This window comes from Sphaerodactylus townsendi, linkage group LG04 (assembly GCF_021028975.2).
Source record: "Sphaerodactylus townsendi isolate TG3544 linkage group LG04, MPM_Stown_v2.3, whole genome shotgun sequence".
In the NCBI taxonomy this organism is placed as follows: Eukaryota; Metazoa; Chordata; class Lepidosauria; order Squamata; family Sphaerodactylidae; genus Sphaerodactylus; species Sphaerodactylus townsendi.
Window position 1 is genome coordinate 70,634,173 of NC_059428.1, and position 17,017 is coordinate 70,651,189.

Sequence of the window (17,017 nt, forward strand, 5' to 3'; positions counted from 1 at the left end):
ATTGGAGGCAAGCTAAATGCTTGCCAGTTGCCAATTGCTTGGCCTGAAAATATTTTATCACTCTGGCCCTTTCTCCACTTATCCTTTTCCGAGGGTTGCTGCACGCAATCCCCAGCGCGCGGCATCCCTGGCGCCAGCGCCGAGCTGCGACTCCAGCCTTTCTGTAAAGCGGGTCATCAAAAGACTCTTCTGTAAAGCGGGGTCATCAAAAGGCGCCCTTCTGAGGGCCTTTCCCCATCTTCTATAAGCCCCGCAGCTACTCGAGGAAGAGTAGCGGCGAGGGTCAACCTACGGCACTCCCCACTGAGTAGTGGGCCTGCGACAGGCGCCAGCCGCCCCGAAAGCTGCGCTGCTAAATCCACGCCCATCAGCTGCCAAGAACATCCCAGGCGCTCTTCTCAACGGCGCCTTTTGATGGCCCCGCGCAGAGCGCGGGGTCGTGGGGGCGGCCGGGCGAGCGCCTGGGATGCTGCGCGCTGAGAGCAGCGCGTGGCATAAAGGGGAAGGACGAAAGTGGGGAAAGGCCCAGTAAGAGCGCCAGGAATGCCTCGCGCTGAGGGGCGCGACAGCAGCAGCGTTGGGGCGGCTGCACTGTCGCCGCCCCTCTCAGTGGGGAGTGCCGAGGGACCCCGCGAGTAGCGCGGGGCTTAAGGGAAGTGGGAAAAGGGACTCTGTTTAAAGGAGTTGTAGGAGATTGCTTTTTTAACACAGACACCACTTTCTGGGGCAACAGTTGCAGTAGTAGTAGTACCAATGCATACATTTTAATAATAAGGATAGGATTACACATTACCTTTTCTGCAGCATTTTAAAATAATCATACCAAAAGGAAATTCTTTTACCCACAGGATGGGACTGCTTCCTCATTGGCTGCTGCTACTGAGCTCTGGAGTATTTTTAAGTAGTTGTGCTGCTTGTTATTGTGGCCAAAAGAAATCAGTGGAGAAATTAAAAGCTAGAATTTGTTATAAAATTTGATTAGTTTGGTTTGTAAGTAAGAATCACAAACAAAAAGCAATTTGGAAACTCGTTTTCACCATCCCTCAGATTGTAATGTTAGTTAGCTATTTGCAGAATTTAAAGTAATGTTTCAGTCCCTATTTAGATTAGGGTTTTGAGTATGACTGTTTCTAAAGATGGAGATCCAGTAGGATGACCAGCAATGCTATTGATGTTCTTGGATGCACCTCTGTCTCATCCCCTCCTCACCTTGCAATCTTTCCTTCAAATGGAATTCTCAGTTTGCTTTCCCTCCACATATCTGAGGAAGTGTATGATTTGACTCATGAAAACTCTTACTGAAATAAATGTTGTGACTGGACTCTTGTTTTATAAAACATTTCACAGTTTTGGGTTGGAAAAATAATAATTAAGTGGGAACATAAGGAAAATTTCACCTACAATATTAAGAATGCTTTATTGGGAGTAAGTCCCATTGAATAAAATATTGTTTACTTCTGAATAGGCCAGTTTAGGATTGTTTTCTTTTATCATTGTGTGGAAAAAACATGGTAAAGGGAGAGTAGAACTATTTTCGTTCACTATAATAAAAGTATTGATGGTTCCGCTGTGAAACTGATTTGCAGTAGATTCAGAAAATAGAATGTATGCTTATCATCAATTTACAAAAATTGTCACAAGATTTATCTGAGACATATATATTCCTCTCCTCAAAGAGATGTTTCTAGAGCAGCTAATAATTTTAGGATAGTTAAGATCACAACAAAATTTTAAAAATCAATTTACAATACATAAAAGAGCAAAAAAGCAAACAAACCCAAGTGCAGCAAGAAACATTAAAATCAACAAACCTCTCTTCTGAATTAAACAATGGCAGACCTGTGAATTGGAAATACCTGCTTCAAAGTTCAGCTGACAAACTTATTTATATTAGTGATAACCTTTCTTGAAGAAATACAGCAAAGATTATATGAAGTGCTATCTTGAACAAGTCTACTCAGAATCCTACTCAATTATGCTCATTGGGACTTACTCCCAGGAAAGTGTTCTTAGGATTGCACTGTTAAATAACACAAGCGAAGAAAGGCCCCTTCCGCACACACAAAATAATGCATTTTCAAACCACTTTCACAACTGTTTGCAAACGGATTTTGCCATTCCGCACAGCTTCAAAGAGCTCTGAAAGCAGTTTGAAAGTGCATTATTCTGCATGTGCGGAATGAGCCAAAGTTACACTGCCATCTCATGCAGTCTTAGACTGGAAGAACTATAAACAGGGAAAGATTTTATTTCCTGAGTATAGGTACACTGTCTAGATGCATAGCTACATAAAAGAAATAAAACTGTCTATTCCCAATCCTCCAAACACAGTTAAAACTTGTAGAATGAGTAAAACCCACCTTGAATTTTGCTTCCTGCCTAACCTGTTTGTCAGCATATCTAACTTTAAATGGACAGGAAATGACATAAACCAAAAGAGAGATGGAACAGTCCCTGTCCCTTCCCCCAGTAAGGAAGGATAAGTCAACTAAAACCAAGTTATGATTCTCTCTGAATATTGCAAACCTGTCCACACTTACTCATGAGCAAGCTCCACTGAATCCAGTGGACTTTCTGAATGAAATTGAGCTACTTGAATCTTTGGCCCAAATTAATTCAGAAGAGAGTTTCACTTAGTGGCACTTTACTCCCAAATAAGTACGGATGCCTTTAAAAAAATAAAAATAAATCCCAAGTTGGACTCAGATTGGTTCTTCTATCTCCTGTGTTACTTTATGACATATTTGATAGCAGCAGTAGCAACAGCAGCAGTAACAATAATAACAATAATAATGTTAAATTCATGAATCAAATAGAAACCTCCTGACACAGAGGGTTACGCTGCAGTATCACATTCAAATCTCTTCTCATGACCTGAGTTTCATGCCAAAGGAAGTCAGTTTCATGTCACTTGCTCAAGGTTGATTCAGCCTTCCATTCTTCCGAGGTTGGTAAAATGAGTACCCAGATTGTTGGTGGTAAAGTGTAGATGATTGCAGAGGGCAATGGCAAACCACCCCATAAACATAGTCTGCCTAGGAAATGTTATGAGGTGAGGTCACCCCAAGGGCCATGAGGCAAAAAGGAACATAACAGCAGGGTTTCAGTATGCAATATATTCTGCTGGATGAAACAAATGAAGCATTGTTAAGGTTGATTGTGGGTAGTCAGTGACGGAAGAAACATGCCCTCTGCGTTATTTCCTTTATTGCTACAGGCATCTCACACCTGCAGGCTTTCACTGCGCTTGTCTCTGCTCAGCAAAGCGACTGGGAACATTTCTGAAGTTAGAGGCGCGGTATTGTAAAACGGTGCGGGACGGAAGTTCTGTGCTTTCAAAAAGCCACAAAAGCAGCCTAACTGGTGCCCTCCTTTCCATCTCTCCAGGGGAAGAACTCCACCTTCAGCCTTAGTACCTGCTGCTCACCTGACTGTCAACTCCACAGGGCCTGAACTGGGAAGGAGGATGGGGATGCTCGTCTGGAAGGTAGCCTCTGCTTCAGAAAAGAAAGCAGGAGCTCGCTAGCTGGCTGTCGCCTCTCCCTCTCCCCCTCTCTCTGTGACGGAAGTTTTGACATTTGACGCCTCTAGCCATGCTGGGAGCAGCTTCTTTCAGAGCCCGAGGGAGGAGGCCTCCACAAGCCGAGCTGGTTGTTGTGTCAGGATTATAGTAGTACGTCAAAGCTGGCTTGAATGAAACGAAACGGAGCCGCACCCGGGAAGCGACACCAGGAAGTAGCCGACAAGGCAGCCAGGAAGCAAGCAAGCCGGGGTCGGGGGCTGCCCGCCTTCTTCTCACCGACGAGCTACAGGGGGGGCACGGGCGTCCCCGGCAGGTAGGACCCGAGCTGGCTGCCGAGCGGGACCACAAGGCAGCCGGGGGTTCTTGGGAGCAGAGGCTGCTGGCGGGAAAGCGCTCGACCCGCTGCACCTGCTGCAGAGGCTGCCTGAGCCAAGAAGGGAGCGTCCCCGGGACGGGCAGCGCGGGCGGCATCTTCGGGGCAATTCCTGCGGGACATAGGCTTGCGTCTTGCGCATACCCGAGATCCGGATGCAAGCCCAAGAAAGGTGGCGCTCGCTGCCGCGGGGAGGTTTGCAAGTAAAGCCCATCGACTTTCTTGATTCAGGAGGGGATACCCTGCAGTGAAAGGAAGCATTATAAGCTCTTTGTGAGCGGCCGGTTACGGGAGGACGATATTTTTCAGCCAGGACCTGGCTTTCCCCGCCGTGAGCTGTTGGAAGGGTGCTATCAAACAGAAGCAAAAGTTCTTACCTTAAAATAGGTACACTGTAAACTTGCTTAAAATTTAAGGTATTATATATTTATACCCTGTCGAATGATGCCCCGAGACAACTTATAATAGAAGGCTCCCAGCAAATGTATTAAAGCTCCCTCTGTGTGTCATCCAATGTGTATCATCCTCCAGATTTTCCTCTAGTCCAGTGGTGGGTCATCAGTTTTTCAGGGCATGGCACCATCCAAACTGCATACAGTCAGGAGCGTTGCTGAAACATGTTGGCTTGGAAGAATTATGCTAAGAAAGGAATCCATAAGATAGTAATTCTTTGGACTTTCCATCTTTTTTTAAAAAAATCCTGCCTTTCAAAGAACATAGGGCAGATCCTCTGAAGATGCCAGCCACAGATGCAGGCGAAACGTCAGGAGAGAATGCTGCTAGAACATAGGGCAGTATTTGTGAGTCTCCGATGCTTCTATTATTTTCTTATAACAGCTCTGGGAAGCAGACAACAGGGGAATGTAATAGTGGCTTCAAGCACAGATAGCTGTAAAACACGATTTGAAAGATTCATGGAGCAAAGATCCATTAATGGCTACTAGCCATGGTGACTAAAGGGTGTCTGCAAAGGAAGTAAACCTCTAAATACCAGAGCTAGAAGGCAGCAACAGGGGGGTGACCTTGGCCTCGGTGCCATGTTTACAGTCCACTAATTGGGTTGGCTAATATGTGAAACAGGACTCTGGACTAGATGGACCAGGATCTTAATTTCTTATCCTTTGGTTGATGTCAAATCTTTCATTTGATGACATTCCTTCAGTGGAAGATAATAAAGATGTAGGGAGGGGTGAGTACTGAGTATGCTGGAGATCAAGAATACCCAGGTTCAAGTGTCCACTGAGCAATGAAGCTCATGGAGTGGGGGTGGGGAGGTCAGTCCTTCTCTCAGCCTGACTTACCTCATAGGATTTTTCCAAGGCAAAATGGTGAGGGAGAACCTGTATGTTGTCCTCAGTTCTTTGGATAAAGTTCTTTTTAAAAAGTAGCAGTTGTGGAAGAAAGTGGTACAGAAATGCCAATATAAATAAATACTACCAAATATTTTTTCCCCAGAGAGGCAATCTACCTTTAGGTGTTGAGTATCCCAGACTATTGCTTTGTTGGAGAGTAGCTGAGAAACTAAAGAGTGTTGCAGTTTTGTATGGGGTACAGGGAGAGCTGAGAGTTTAGCTGCAGTGACCTGAGTTAGGTGTACCACTTTCAAAGGGTTGCTACAATGGCAGGAATACTACCTGTTTATACTTATGCAGGAATGATAACTGCCATTCTACTTGGATATTTGGAAATAAATATTACAATATTTTCATAAGTCTCCAGTACTCTCTCATCCAAGATAAACTGAAGCCTAAAGACTAAATATCTTGCCATGAGAAAGTGGCAGCCCACAACACTAACAAACCTTTCTCACGGTTATCTGAAATGCACAGGTTGTTTTTTGCTTCCATGTTCAGTTTTCAATATAGATTTTAAACACTACTTCCCCAAAACAGACATCAAAAGGAAGGGGAAGTACTGCCCTAATTTTGAGTGAAATGCTATATGATTAAAAGTAATCATAAGTATGATCATAAAGGAGCTGTTCTGCGGACTTTGTTCAGTAACATATTTTATAATAAATGTATTGCGATGTTTTCAAGTCTGGTGACTACCATAATTGCTTTACCATCAATACAGATGTTATTTCTTGGTTATTAGCTATGCATCAGCCTTCAAATATGAGCTTCTTGTTTATTTCCTATCCAATCAGTTTGGCTATGTTGGTCCCTCAAATTGTAAGACATAGAGGAGATGCCCATTTAGTAAACATTAGCTGACTTGATGCAATGTGCAGATGGCCCCCTGTTTGTTAAATCAATTTACATATAACCCTTCTATCATTTAAAAGAAGAAATGAATACTTTCACACAATATGTGAAGGTCGCAATCCTAAATACAACTAAGATAAGTGAAACTTACATTCAAGTAAACCCATGCAGGATCAAGATGTCCTAATGCCTTTTACAGTGTCACCCTAACAGATATTACCTTTTAAGTCTATTGACTTTAAGGCAGAAGAGAAACATTTTAAAATTAAATAAAAAGAAGGATAAAAGATACCTTCTGGAAAATAGCCAGAAAGTGTCCCCCCTTCTCTGCCCACCCTAGAAAACTCATTAGCTACAATTACATCCACACATTGAATGCAGGGGGATGGGTCTCCAACTGCAGTTGAAATTCTTTATATTCAGAGGAGAAAAATTGGTCAGAGATCTCGTGGAAGAGCATGTGATTAGTGGTACTGTATCTTTCTGTAAGAAGGATATGAACTGGCTCCTGTCCCTGGAGGGCATTTTCTGCAGGAGCTGTTTTCATGCAAACTGCAACTTGTCTGCTCTTTGCTTTTTTGGGGAGGGTGGGATGACTTAGTAACATTGTTTAGCATCACACCCTACATAAATGCAGTAGCATTATATCTTCCAAAGATGGTGCAAGGGTAAGCATTGAGTAAGGGAAAGCATTGACTCCCACAACCCCTCCAAAGCCTGTAGTTTAAAACTGCTTGAGATCCCCTGGCCAAGTCTGTCTTTATAATGCTGGCTCCACCTCTAAAGCTGTGCCTCTGAACTCAGCCTTGAACTGCACCCTGGCCCTAACCATGAACTCCATGTGACACAGCTGGATCCAGGCCAGCCTTAAAGTGCACTGCCATCCTCAAATTCCACTTAGAGTTCAGGGCAGGTGTATTTTGATGAAGAGGGGTATAAGCTGCCTGGCACCCCTTCAAGCAGTGCCCAGGGCATGAGCCCTGACTTGCCCCACTCTAGTTATGCCTTGTACAAATGCGCTTTCTAGCCCCGTTCTGATCAAACATACTATTCCCACTATGTAGCCCCCCTTTTTTTGAGGTTTCTATACTTTGACATGCTGCCAGCTGCAAATCATAACATGGAATGCTCACAGCAGAGATGATAGTGCATTAGTTTAGCAGACCTGTCTGGACTTCTCCAACATGGAAAAAAGCCACTGAACTGTTGCCTGTCACTTTACCCAGTTAAGCACATAGATGCCATGTCAGAAAAGTTTGTTGTACTCTCTGCTTCTGTTAAATACAGACGGATACTGTGTTTGCTTTGAATGGCTCTGCAAAGTTTGCATCCTAACCTACTGTATACTTAGCTATGACTGGAGGATTCTTACTGTGCAAATGTAAATATATAGCCTAACCTTAGAGTGATGTGCTTGATTTTAGCTTAGGATTTCCTGCTCTGAGTTGGGAAATACCTGGAGATGTTGTGGGAGGAGCCTAGGCAGGGTTTGGGGAGGGGTGGGACTGCAGGAAGATACAATGCCAGATTTTGCCTTCCAAAGCAGCACTTTTCTCCAAGGGGTTGAGTTCTGTCATCTGGAAATCAATTGCAATACTGGGAGACCTCTAGGCTTTGCCTGGAAGTTGGCAACGCTATTTATACTTAAATTAATCTAGAACGACCATGACAGTAGCTTGCATAAATAATTATTGGGCCTACTGCTTTGCAGCCACATCCAGGCTATAAATAACTGCAGCAGGTTGGTTGTAGTCTAAAGAAATTCAATATACTATTTGGAGTTCAGAGACCTGGTGTCCAGGTGAGCACAGCAAATGTCTTTTTTCATAGTTCCTTTAATCAAATAGGTCCATATTTTTACATATAAAATATATCCTGGACATGTGCAAATTTAATACATTTGTAGGCAGGGAGGTTGCTCACAATTGAACTCAGTTTCTTTCTGTGAGAGCTTCCACATGGATGATTTGCTTGACTTTGCTTCCAAATTATTGGAATGTTTTTGAGCATTTAAATGTCTTCTTTCTAGGAGGCCTTCCACACTGTAGGATTCGACCTTAGTTTGACATAGGTTCGACCCGGGTACTCCGCACAGCCGTAGAGTTCGACTCGTGTCTGTCTCTGCTCCCCCCCCCATCAAATTTTCGAGCTCGACTGGGAGGTACGACTTTTTGCCAACCCCAGGTTGCACTTAAGCCGAAGCTGGCACAGTGCGGAATCTCCCTCACCTCGACTCTCCCAGCCAGCCAATCACAGTGCACTATTTTGGTCATGCACAGAACGGGAGACTCGCGGCGGCAAAAAGCGTGCCTTAAAAAAGCCCCCCTTCTCGTGCACGAAGCAACAGCTCAGCTCTGCTCTTTCTGCTCCGACAGAGAAGGCTCACAAAAATGCAGATTCCCACCAGTTTGTGACAGGCGGGAAATCGACGCTTTGTGACGTTGTCACAATGTAGCTCCTACGTGGCAAAATAAAAAAAGGGACGTGCACACACGTTTCCTGCCATAGAACGGCAGCCAATCGAGAATGGGGATCGAAAGACGTGAGGAGGTAACCCTGCCCTCTGAACTCGGGTCCGGAGAGACGACCCGGCTGCTGTGCAGAATAACAGAAGAGTCGAGCTCAGGTAACTATTTCCGCAGACACGAGTCGAACCTAGGTCGCCTCTGCTGTGCGGAAAGCCCCTAGGTTTCCCTCTGCTAAATTCTGGTCTTTCTAAACCTTGTGTGCTATGATCTTTTTTGAAAGAATGCAGTCCAGGAATATTAGCATGCCTTCTGGACACAAACTTGTACGTTTTTGAAGGTCCTGCCCACATTAGTGCCAATTTCCTTCTAACAGCTCTTCGTGACTGCCATCTCCCACACACCACACCTCAATTTTTAAGGACACTTTAAAAAATCAGCAGTTGCTGCAGTGTAATGCACTATAATGATTTGTTGCCATTATGTTCCTATGAATTCCTAGCTTTCATTTTCTAAAAAGTGTGTGTGTTTTTTCATTGAAGAGATCTAAGAGGGACAGTGCGGGCAAATTTTGTCCAAAATTCTCTGGAGAGTAATGGGAAGAGGGAGCTGCAGGACAAATAGAGAAGGGCAGGAATTCACTGCTCAGCTGATCCTGTGGACAATATTGCCTCTGCATTCACAGTTATAATGTTGGTAACAGTTGAGCATTGTCATAGTGTAAATAAATCCTATGCCACGTTTTCAGGGCTGTCTCTTTACAGTGAGGAACAGTGGGTAAAAGTGGTAGACTTTAATCTGGAGAATGGGGTTTGATTCCACACTCCTCCACATGGGTGGTGGATCAGTGGAGAGTGGAGTGGTGAGTGGAGGCTCAGGAAGATAATGATCCACATAAGTGGATCACACCAAATTTATTTCCCCACTTCTGAAGCCTGAGGGTTCTCTCTGAACTCCTTGGGTTCTCTCTGAATTCCTGAAGCCTGCTGGGTAACCTTGGGTTCTCTCTGGGTAACCTTGGGTTCTCTGAACTCTCTCTGAACTCTCTCAACCCCACCTGCCTCACAACATGTCTGTTGTAGGAAGACGAGGGGAAGGATTTTTTAAGTCACTTTGAGACTTTTTATGATTGAGAAAAGCGGGGTATAAATCCAAACTCCTCCTCTTCTTATTTTATAGTGGCATGAAACTGGTCAGGTTTGAAAATAACAGTTTAATGTCTGCACTCATATGCTTGTCTCAGTTTAATGTCTGCACTCATATGCTTGTCTCAACGGCCACTATAACTGAGAAATGTTATTACTACATAATTAGAGTAACTTTTTTAAAAAAATTAATGTGCTAGGAAGAAGAATTTGCCAGTTCCTGGGGTGGTTGATAACATCAAAGAAGATGGATAAAGGACATAATTGAGTGTGAAATCTGCCTTACTGACAACTTGGAACTAGCTGAGAGTGGAAGAAGTATTCTCAAGGGGTAAAGTTTGAACGTGGGACTTAAGTAAATGGCTCAGCTTCCACCTGGAATTTATTTGATCACATCATTTACACGAGAACAGTGGTGAGTTATGTGGTATGCTTTGAAAAGGCCGTTTAGCCTGATGTATCTCTGATTTCGCATTAAACAAATCTATAATCAAATTGCATATTATGCAGAGTTACTCCAACTTAAACCCAATGATTTTAATTGACTCTGCATAGATCACACTGCTAATCCTATATTTCACTATAGTCATTATCGTGCTTTAAATTCTGAAAATGAAGGCTTCTGCTTTACACTGAACTTGAAAGGTTATCACCATTACTTTACAGTAAAATGTGGATTTGTAAAACGGCACTTTCCCTGGTTAAATACTTCTTTTCATTCAGCTCGGTGCTGCCTGCCTCTTTGAGTCCACGTGGACTTCAGAGGCAGTGGCGCAGAGTCTGAATTCTGGGCCCAGGTGAGTCAAGCCCAGCATTCAGCTCTGTGCCACCTTCATCTCTGAAACCCAGCCAGCAGGTAAGTGAAGGGGAAAGGGAGGGGGAGAGAGGATTCCTCCCAGCTTATTTTTAAATAGCAGTGCCAGTGGGGCCAAAGCAGTGGCGGAGCGCCAAGGGGATGGGGGGTGCGTTGTGTACCAGACGCATACAGTGGGGGTGGAAAATTGCCCCCGGCCTTCCCCTTTTCCCCGTGCGCCCCCCACAGCCCCCCTGCATCGCCCCCCGTGGCACACACCCCACCCCCTTCTCACACTTACCTACGTTCCTTTTCTTTTTAAAATACTTTTTGAGGCTGAAAAAAGCGGCCTATTTACAGTTCAGACTAAAAACTGTCTGAGGAACTACAGTTCCCAGGAGACCTTGGGGCTCCTGGCTTTGCATACTCCTGGGAAGTATGCAAAGCCATAAAACAAAGCATGCAAAGCCATAAAACAAAGAATAAGGAAAGAATGTTCCAGAATGGCAGTGATAACATATAGCAGACTGGTTACATATATCTTGTAGCAGTTACACTGAGTTAGGAATGCATCTCAATCACTAGATACAATCCCCCTGACACAACCGAATAGCTAATGATTAACACCATCTATAGCACGGTACACAAATCCCTTGTTTCCATGAACCACAAGGTTCTATTATAGGAAACCATATAGCAAAGTTCAAGAGAAAAGAAGCGGGTCTAAGCTCCAGATGCTGGCACAGTAGCAAGACACCTCGTCAGCATTCAGCGTTATCCGAGCAAAAAAACAAAACAAAATTCTGAGAGCATATCAACTGCACTTGCCACACTAGTGCTGATACCCATCAGTCAAGCTACTGTCTTCATTGGTAAAATAGCTAACACTTAGCTATTTGATGCATTCCCCCCCCCCCCCACACACACACACACAGCTCTGAGGAAGAAACAATGAAGACATATTCTGTGTTAAATGGAGGACGATGAACATAAGAAGAGTCTTTCTGGATCAGACCAGAAGCACACGTCGTCCAACAGTTAAATGGACTAAATGGTTAAATAGTTACAAATGCTAAATATTCAATGTTTGTTCTGTTAACAGGTACAGGGCTTTCATATTTGTTCTGACTTTTATGTTGTACGCTAGTTTCCACTTATCAAGGAAACCAATCAGTATAGTTAAGGTAAGTGACAATTAAATCTTGTTTCCTTATCTTGCTGACGTATTTTTTGTTTCCTACAAGTGTTATTACTGTGTTGTACATGCGACTAAGCAATTAACCTGTGCATACAGTACAGTAACAAAACTACAATGAACAGTGTTCTAATTAGTCCATATGTGATAAAATTCTACAAAGACCTTTAGTGATTCTGCATGACTTTGTAAATATTTACATAATATGTGATAATGTTTATATGTGGTCATATGCATATTAAAGTAAGTATAATATTAAAATAGTGGATGAAATTTAAAAATAAGCATATATTGGAACTAACTAGTAACTTGCAAAACTATTCTTAACACCTTAATCATGCATTGAAATCACAGTTTCACTCAATGGTGAGAAATTCTATAGAGAAGCCTTATCCATATAGGGTTGCCAGGACCCCCTCCCCCTGGCCCCCAGTAGAGGGCCAGACTCCCAACTATTTGTATTCAGTTTTTCAATGGTAGTTAATAAGGCACACTTTAGCATTTCTCCATTCCATTTTCCCCCTGATTCTGCACATCTTCTCCCATCCAACAAACAAAAATTCCATCCAGCATTCCATCTCCCTTTTCCCTGCACTAGTTCAGTTTCTAAACACTATGTAAGAACACAAGCACATCAAAACATGCAGTGTGGGGTTTCTATATTATACACAATGTTATATATACCAGTAGTATAGTAATTTAACTATTCAAACAGTCACAGCTCGGGATAGCTTATAATAACATTGAGCCATAACAGGAAACAAAAATACCATAATCACCATGTCAATTGAAAACTGCTTTTTTTTTTTGCATTAAAGTCACATCTGACTTATGACAACCCCTGCTAGGATTTTCAAGGCAAGAGACGTTTAGAGGTGGTTTGCCATTGCCTGTCTCTGTGTCACAAACCTGGTATTCTTGGAGGTCTCCCAACCAAAATATTAGCTGAGATCCAACTGAAGTTAATTCATACTGAAGCTAGTGGTTCAAGTTATTTGTTATTTAGTGGGACTTAACATGACTTAGTCTACTTGACTAGCAATGCCGGACCTCGCCCATGCAAGTCCTTTGAAGTAAATCAGTGGTTTTCAACCTTCCTAATGCCGCGACCCTTTAATACAGTTCCTCATGTTGTGGTGACCCCCCACCATAAAATTGGTATATATAAAATATAAAAAGACCGTTTTCCGATGGTCTTAGGCAACCCCTGTGAAAGAGTCGTTCGATCCCCAAAGGGGTCGCGACCCACAGGTTGACAACCACTGAAGTAAATGGTCTCAAAAAGGTGTGACTCTAGGCTATTATGTCTCAGTAGGGGAGAAAGGACAATCTTAGCATTATCCATAACTGTCTCCTTTCAAAAACTGCAAGGGATGACAGTTAATTTTTTTAATATTCTGTGCGAAAGATTTAAAAGTATGCTGCTAGTAGCAAAGAAATTTAAATTCAGTATCTGTGATTGGTCAGTGAATTATGCAGAAATGATAGAAAGCAGGATATCTTGTTTGCGATGGAGCACAGCATGCATTTTTCTGGATTATGCTATTAGAAACACTCAAGAAGCCATATTGCTCCCTTCATTTCCTTGTGCTATTCATGCATCAGATAGTATAGCTATTGGACAGACTGGATTAAGGCAACCACTGACTCATGTTCTGCCAACTGTCATCTTATCGGTCATCTTGAAAGCCAGACTAGGACTGAGGGGAACATCTAATGTCATAAACAAGACATAAAAACCTAGGATTTTTTGCAAGTAACTTTTAAAAGTCAGTTATCAAAATGTTTTGAAGTTGAAAGATGCCTTTCGATTGGTATAAGCCCATGAGTGAGTTCTATTTAAAATTTTTGCTTAGAGATGCCAAGTCATTGTCTAGCACCCCCTGAAGTTTAGGAGGCAGCATAAGATACAGAAGTGACATTGTGTGCGTCCTGATGTCACTTTGGGGTGAAATCCTAGATGAGACACTGGTAGGATTGCCATCTTCATGTTGGGAAATTCCTGGAGACTTGAGGATGGAGCTTGAGAAGGGGCAAGGACTTCAGGGGGTAAAATGCCTCACAGTCCACCCACCAAAGTGGCCATTTCCTCCAGGAGGATTGATCTATGTCACCCAGAGATCAGCTCTAATCCCAGGAGCTCTGCAGCTACCACCTGGAAGTTGGCAACCCTAGACACTGGCACATTACACAGCATCATTCCCTACATTTCTAATACTGGCCAAAGATCCAAAGCAAGTGGGAAGACCCATGACGTGGGCAAATGGTAAGCTCACTCTTGTTGCTGGTATTCAATTCAATAGTTATTAAGACCACACAGTGGAATGCTGGGCTTATTTTGTCTTCTTTTTCTTATTTAGGGGGTACTGCATAAGCATTGTGCCATTCCACAAGATACCGAGCTCATCAATTACAAACAATATGCAATCCATAATCAGCTTATGGAAAATCTATGTAATAAGTCAAGCAGTGGTTGGGACCCCTTTGGTGAGTCGTTCTGGAGGTTTTTCTAACAATAATAATAGATAATAAGCAATCAATTCCAAATCGGAATAAACTACATTGGAGAATTTTAGTTTTTTGCTCATATGCAAATGTAATTCCATTCCAAAATCCTATAAAGGTATGATCCTTTAAAAATCCTATAAAAATGGATGAGATCAGATTTAAAAAAATCTGATGTTCCAAATTTCAATAACGGGTTTCCAATTAACTTTATTTCACAAAATATTTCATTTCCCCATTGAATAGAGGCACTTTTTGACCTCTGTATGGTTGTCTGTCTAATTTTAGTAATGCCTGATTAAGAAGTCTTGTTGAAAATGCACCAGATGTGGGTATGAATTGTCAATGCATCTTTTCGTTTTTTAGTATCAGTACTTATAAAGTTGTACCAATGTTCGCCATTCTCCCTCCCCTTGCAACCCGAGATAGCCTGCAGCAAAAGTACTAGTACTTAGTACTGGTGATGAGACAATCAAGGGAAAAATCTCGAGTACTGTCATGTAGGAACCCCCATGCCAGCTGCACTTTTCAAATAGCTTTCTGCTTGCAATGCTCTCTCTTAGGATTGTCTGTGTGCTACAGGCTTTTCTCTAGTAGGTCCAATCTTCTGGAATGACTTAACAGGGTAGATGTGGGAGATGTCTTCACTTTTTACACTCAGAAAGCTACATGAAACTATTTTATTTCAAAGTGCATGGGGTGGATTGATTGACTTGACAGACCTTGTGTACTGTTTTTATCTCTCATATGTTGTTTCTGTCTAGTCAATTGACTGTTATATTGTTTTTACTGTTTACAATTTGCTGAATTATAATTTATAATTTGTTAGCTATCTTCAGTCTGAGTAAGGTGGGCTACAGTTATTTGAAATATATTATAACTGTATTTGAAAGCTACTTCTGTCTTAAACACTTGATCACTTAAAAACATATTTTCCTAGATAAGAGCAACTACAAAGAGTTACTGGGAGCCCTGGATTATTCATTCTTGTGTGCTTACGCAGTTGGAATGTATCTGAGGTAATCTTATTTTTGTATATGCTGCTTCAGAGTTTTAACTTGTTAATAATAGGTTTGCACTGAGAGAGCTCATCTTCAATTATTCTGAGGAAGAATGATTGAATATGGGAGGAGAAATAGAAAAGATTGCATTTAAAAGGGATGAACAGTTGATTTAGCTATGTGTAGTATATGGAATAAAAACCATTTGCTTAAAAACAAGTAGCTACACTATTAGTTCATCTTGCAGAAGACATTTGACAATCAAATAATGTTGTTTTCAGATGTCCTCTGTTTGATGTTGCTAAAGATATCATGTTGCCCTGGACATTTTTGAAGGGAAAATAAATATACATGTTCCGTGGAAATAGAAACAGAAAGGACAAGGTACCTTGGTGCGTACAATTCTCAAAATACTTTAAACCACAATTTTAGTTAATTTAATTTACTGATCTAAATCAATTAAATATGTAACTTTAAAGTGTTCTATTCTCATAAGACCAGATAAGCAACTCCCCTCAGAAGTTGAATTTTCTTTCCAGTTGAGACTGAAATCATGCATGCATTTTCCAACATTTCATGCTCCCTTTGAAATCTGCCTCCACCTCATTCAGTGCTTGTTGTCACTGCCCACCATGCCCCAGAATGATCCTGCCATGCCCCCTCTCAAGAGCCTGGCCATCAGCCTCCATTCCATAGCCTCCTCCTTCAGCCTGGGGCATCACTTCCACCCCTACTCCCATTGGGCACTCACCAGGCCTTCTGTTGTCACTTCATTATTTTAATAATGTCCTGCATGAAATGTCACCACATCCCTTCAGACTTTAAAGAATAAGGCAATTCTGTACTGTCCTGTGGCTAGACTTGAATTCAATGCCATCATGATTCACAGTATAGTTGCTGATAGTCTGGCAGCAGGTAATTGTTTCCCCTTTCCTCTGTTGGCTGCCTATGTGCTGCACTGCTGGTGCCTTTAATGCTCCTCCTGTGTCTCTTGTAAAACTGTAAAAATATAAAATCAGAGGAAACTCTTGTCAAGTGTTTCAAAAAAGAAAAGATATCTTTATTTCCTTGATTTATAGCACATCTTTCTCATTGAGGTGCAAGGTGGATTACATGGTGTAAAATAATGCAATTAAATAGCATGAGACCTCTAATAAGCAATTCAATGGGACAAGGATTACATCAGTGAAATGGACAAAGTTTTTCCCAGCTCAGATTTTATCAGAAAGGGTGAAAGAAATGTCAGTACAGCTGATTCTCCAAACCAAGGAGAAGAAACTGTGCATGTTTATTAACAGGGAGGAGAGATTTGCTAAGAGAAAAGAGAGTGACAAAGCCCTTGCCAAAATGTATACCTCTGAAGAAAACATATGGATTGTGATGGGGGGGCGGCTAACAGTGTACAGGAAGGTTGTAATGTGGTTGTAAAACTTTCTGTGCAACGGTAATAGATTTATTTATATTAGATTTATTTATATCCCACCTTTCTCCCCAATGGGGACTCAGAGTGGCTTACATCATTCTCCTCCATTTTATCCTCACAGCAATCCTGTGAGGTAGGTTAATCTGAGAGTGAGTGCCTCCCAACCACCTTCCATGGCAGATTGCAGCTTCAGACCTTGGTTTCCCGATTCTAGCCTGATGGTTTAATCACGACACCATGAAAAACCTGATACTTGTGCATTTAAAGCTGTATTTCTGCCTTTCATGCTTATTCCTCAACAGCAATGCAGAGGCTTGAAGCTGAGTGATTATAACTTTACTTTTAGTGATCAAATGTGTTTTTGTGACTCATAAAATGCATTCTGCT

The 17,017-nt window shown here is 42.2% G+C and overlaps 1 protein-coding gene across 2 annotated transcripts in view; it reads left to right on the top strand.

Moving 5' to 3' along the window:
* The first annotated feature begins 3,439 nt into the window (after window positions 1–3,439).
* SLC37A1 (solute carrier family 37 member 1) overlaps window positions 3,440–17,017 on the top strand; it is a 38,940-nt gene continuing 25,362 nt past the window's right edge. The window contains exons 1-6 of one of the 2 annotated variants that reach the window (XM_048495654.1): window positions 3,440–3,836; window positions 4,128–4,283; window positions 9,914–10,128; window positions 11,609–11,690; window positions 14,062–14,188; window positions 15,147–15,225. In XM_048495654.1, coding sequence (XP_048351611.1) covers window positions 10,073–10,128; window positions 11,609–11,690; window positions 14,062–14,188; window positions 15,147–15,225 — 344 coding nt within the window. In that variant the 5' untranslated portion in view covers window positions 3,440–3,836; window positions 4,128–4,283; window positions 9,914–10,072. The remainder of the gene's footprint in view (window positions 3,837–4,127; window positions 4,284–9,913; window positions 10,129–11,608; window positions 11,691–14,061; window positions 14,189–15,146; window positions 15,226–17,017) is intronic. The other variant, XM_048495653.1, reaches the window with a different exon arrangement.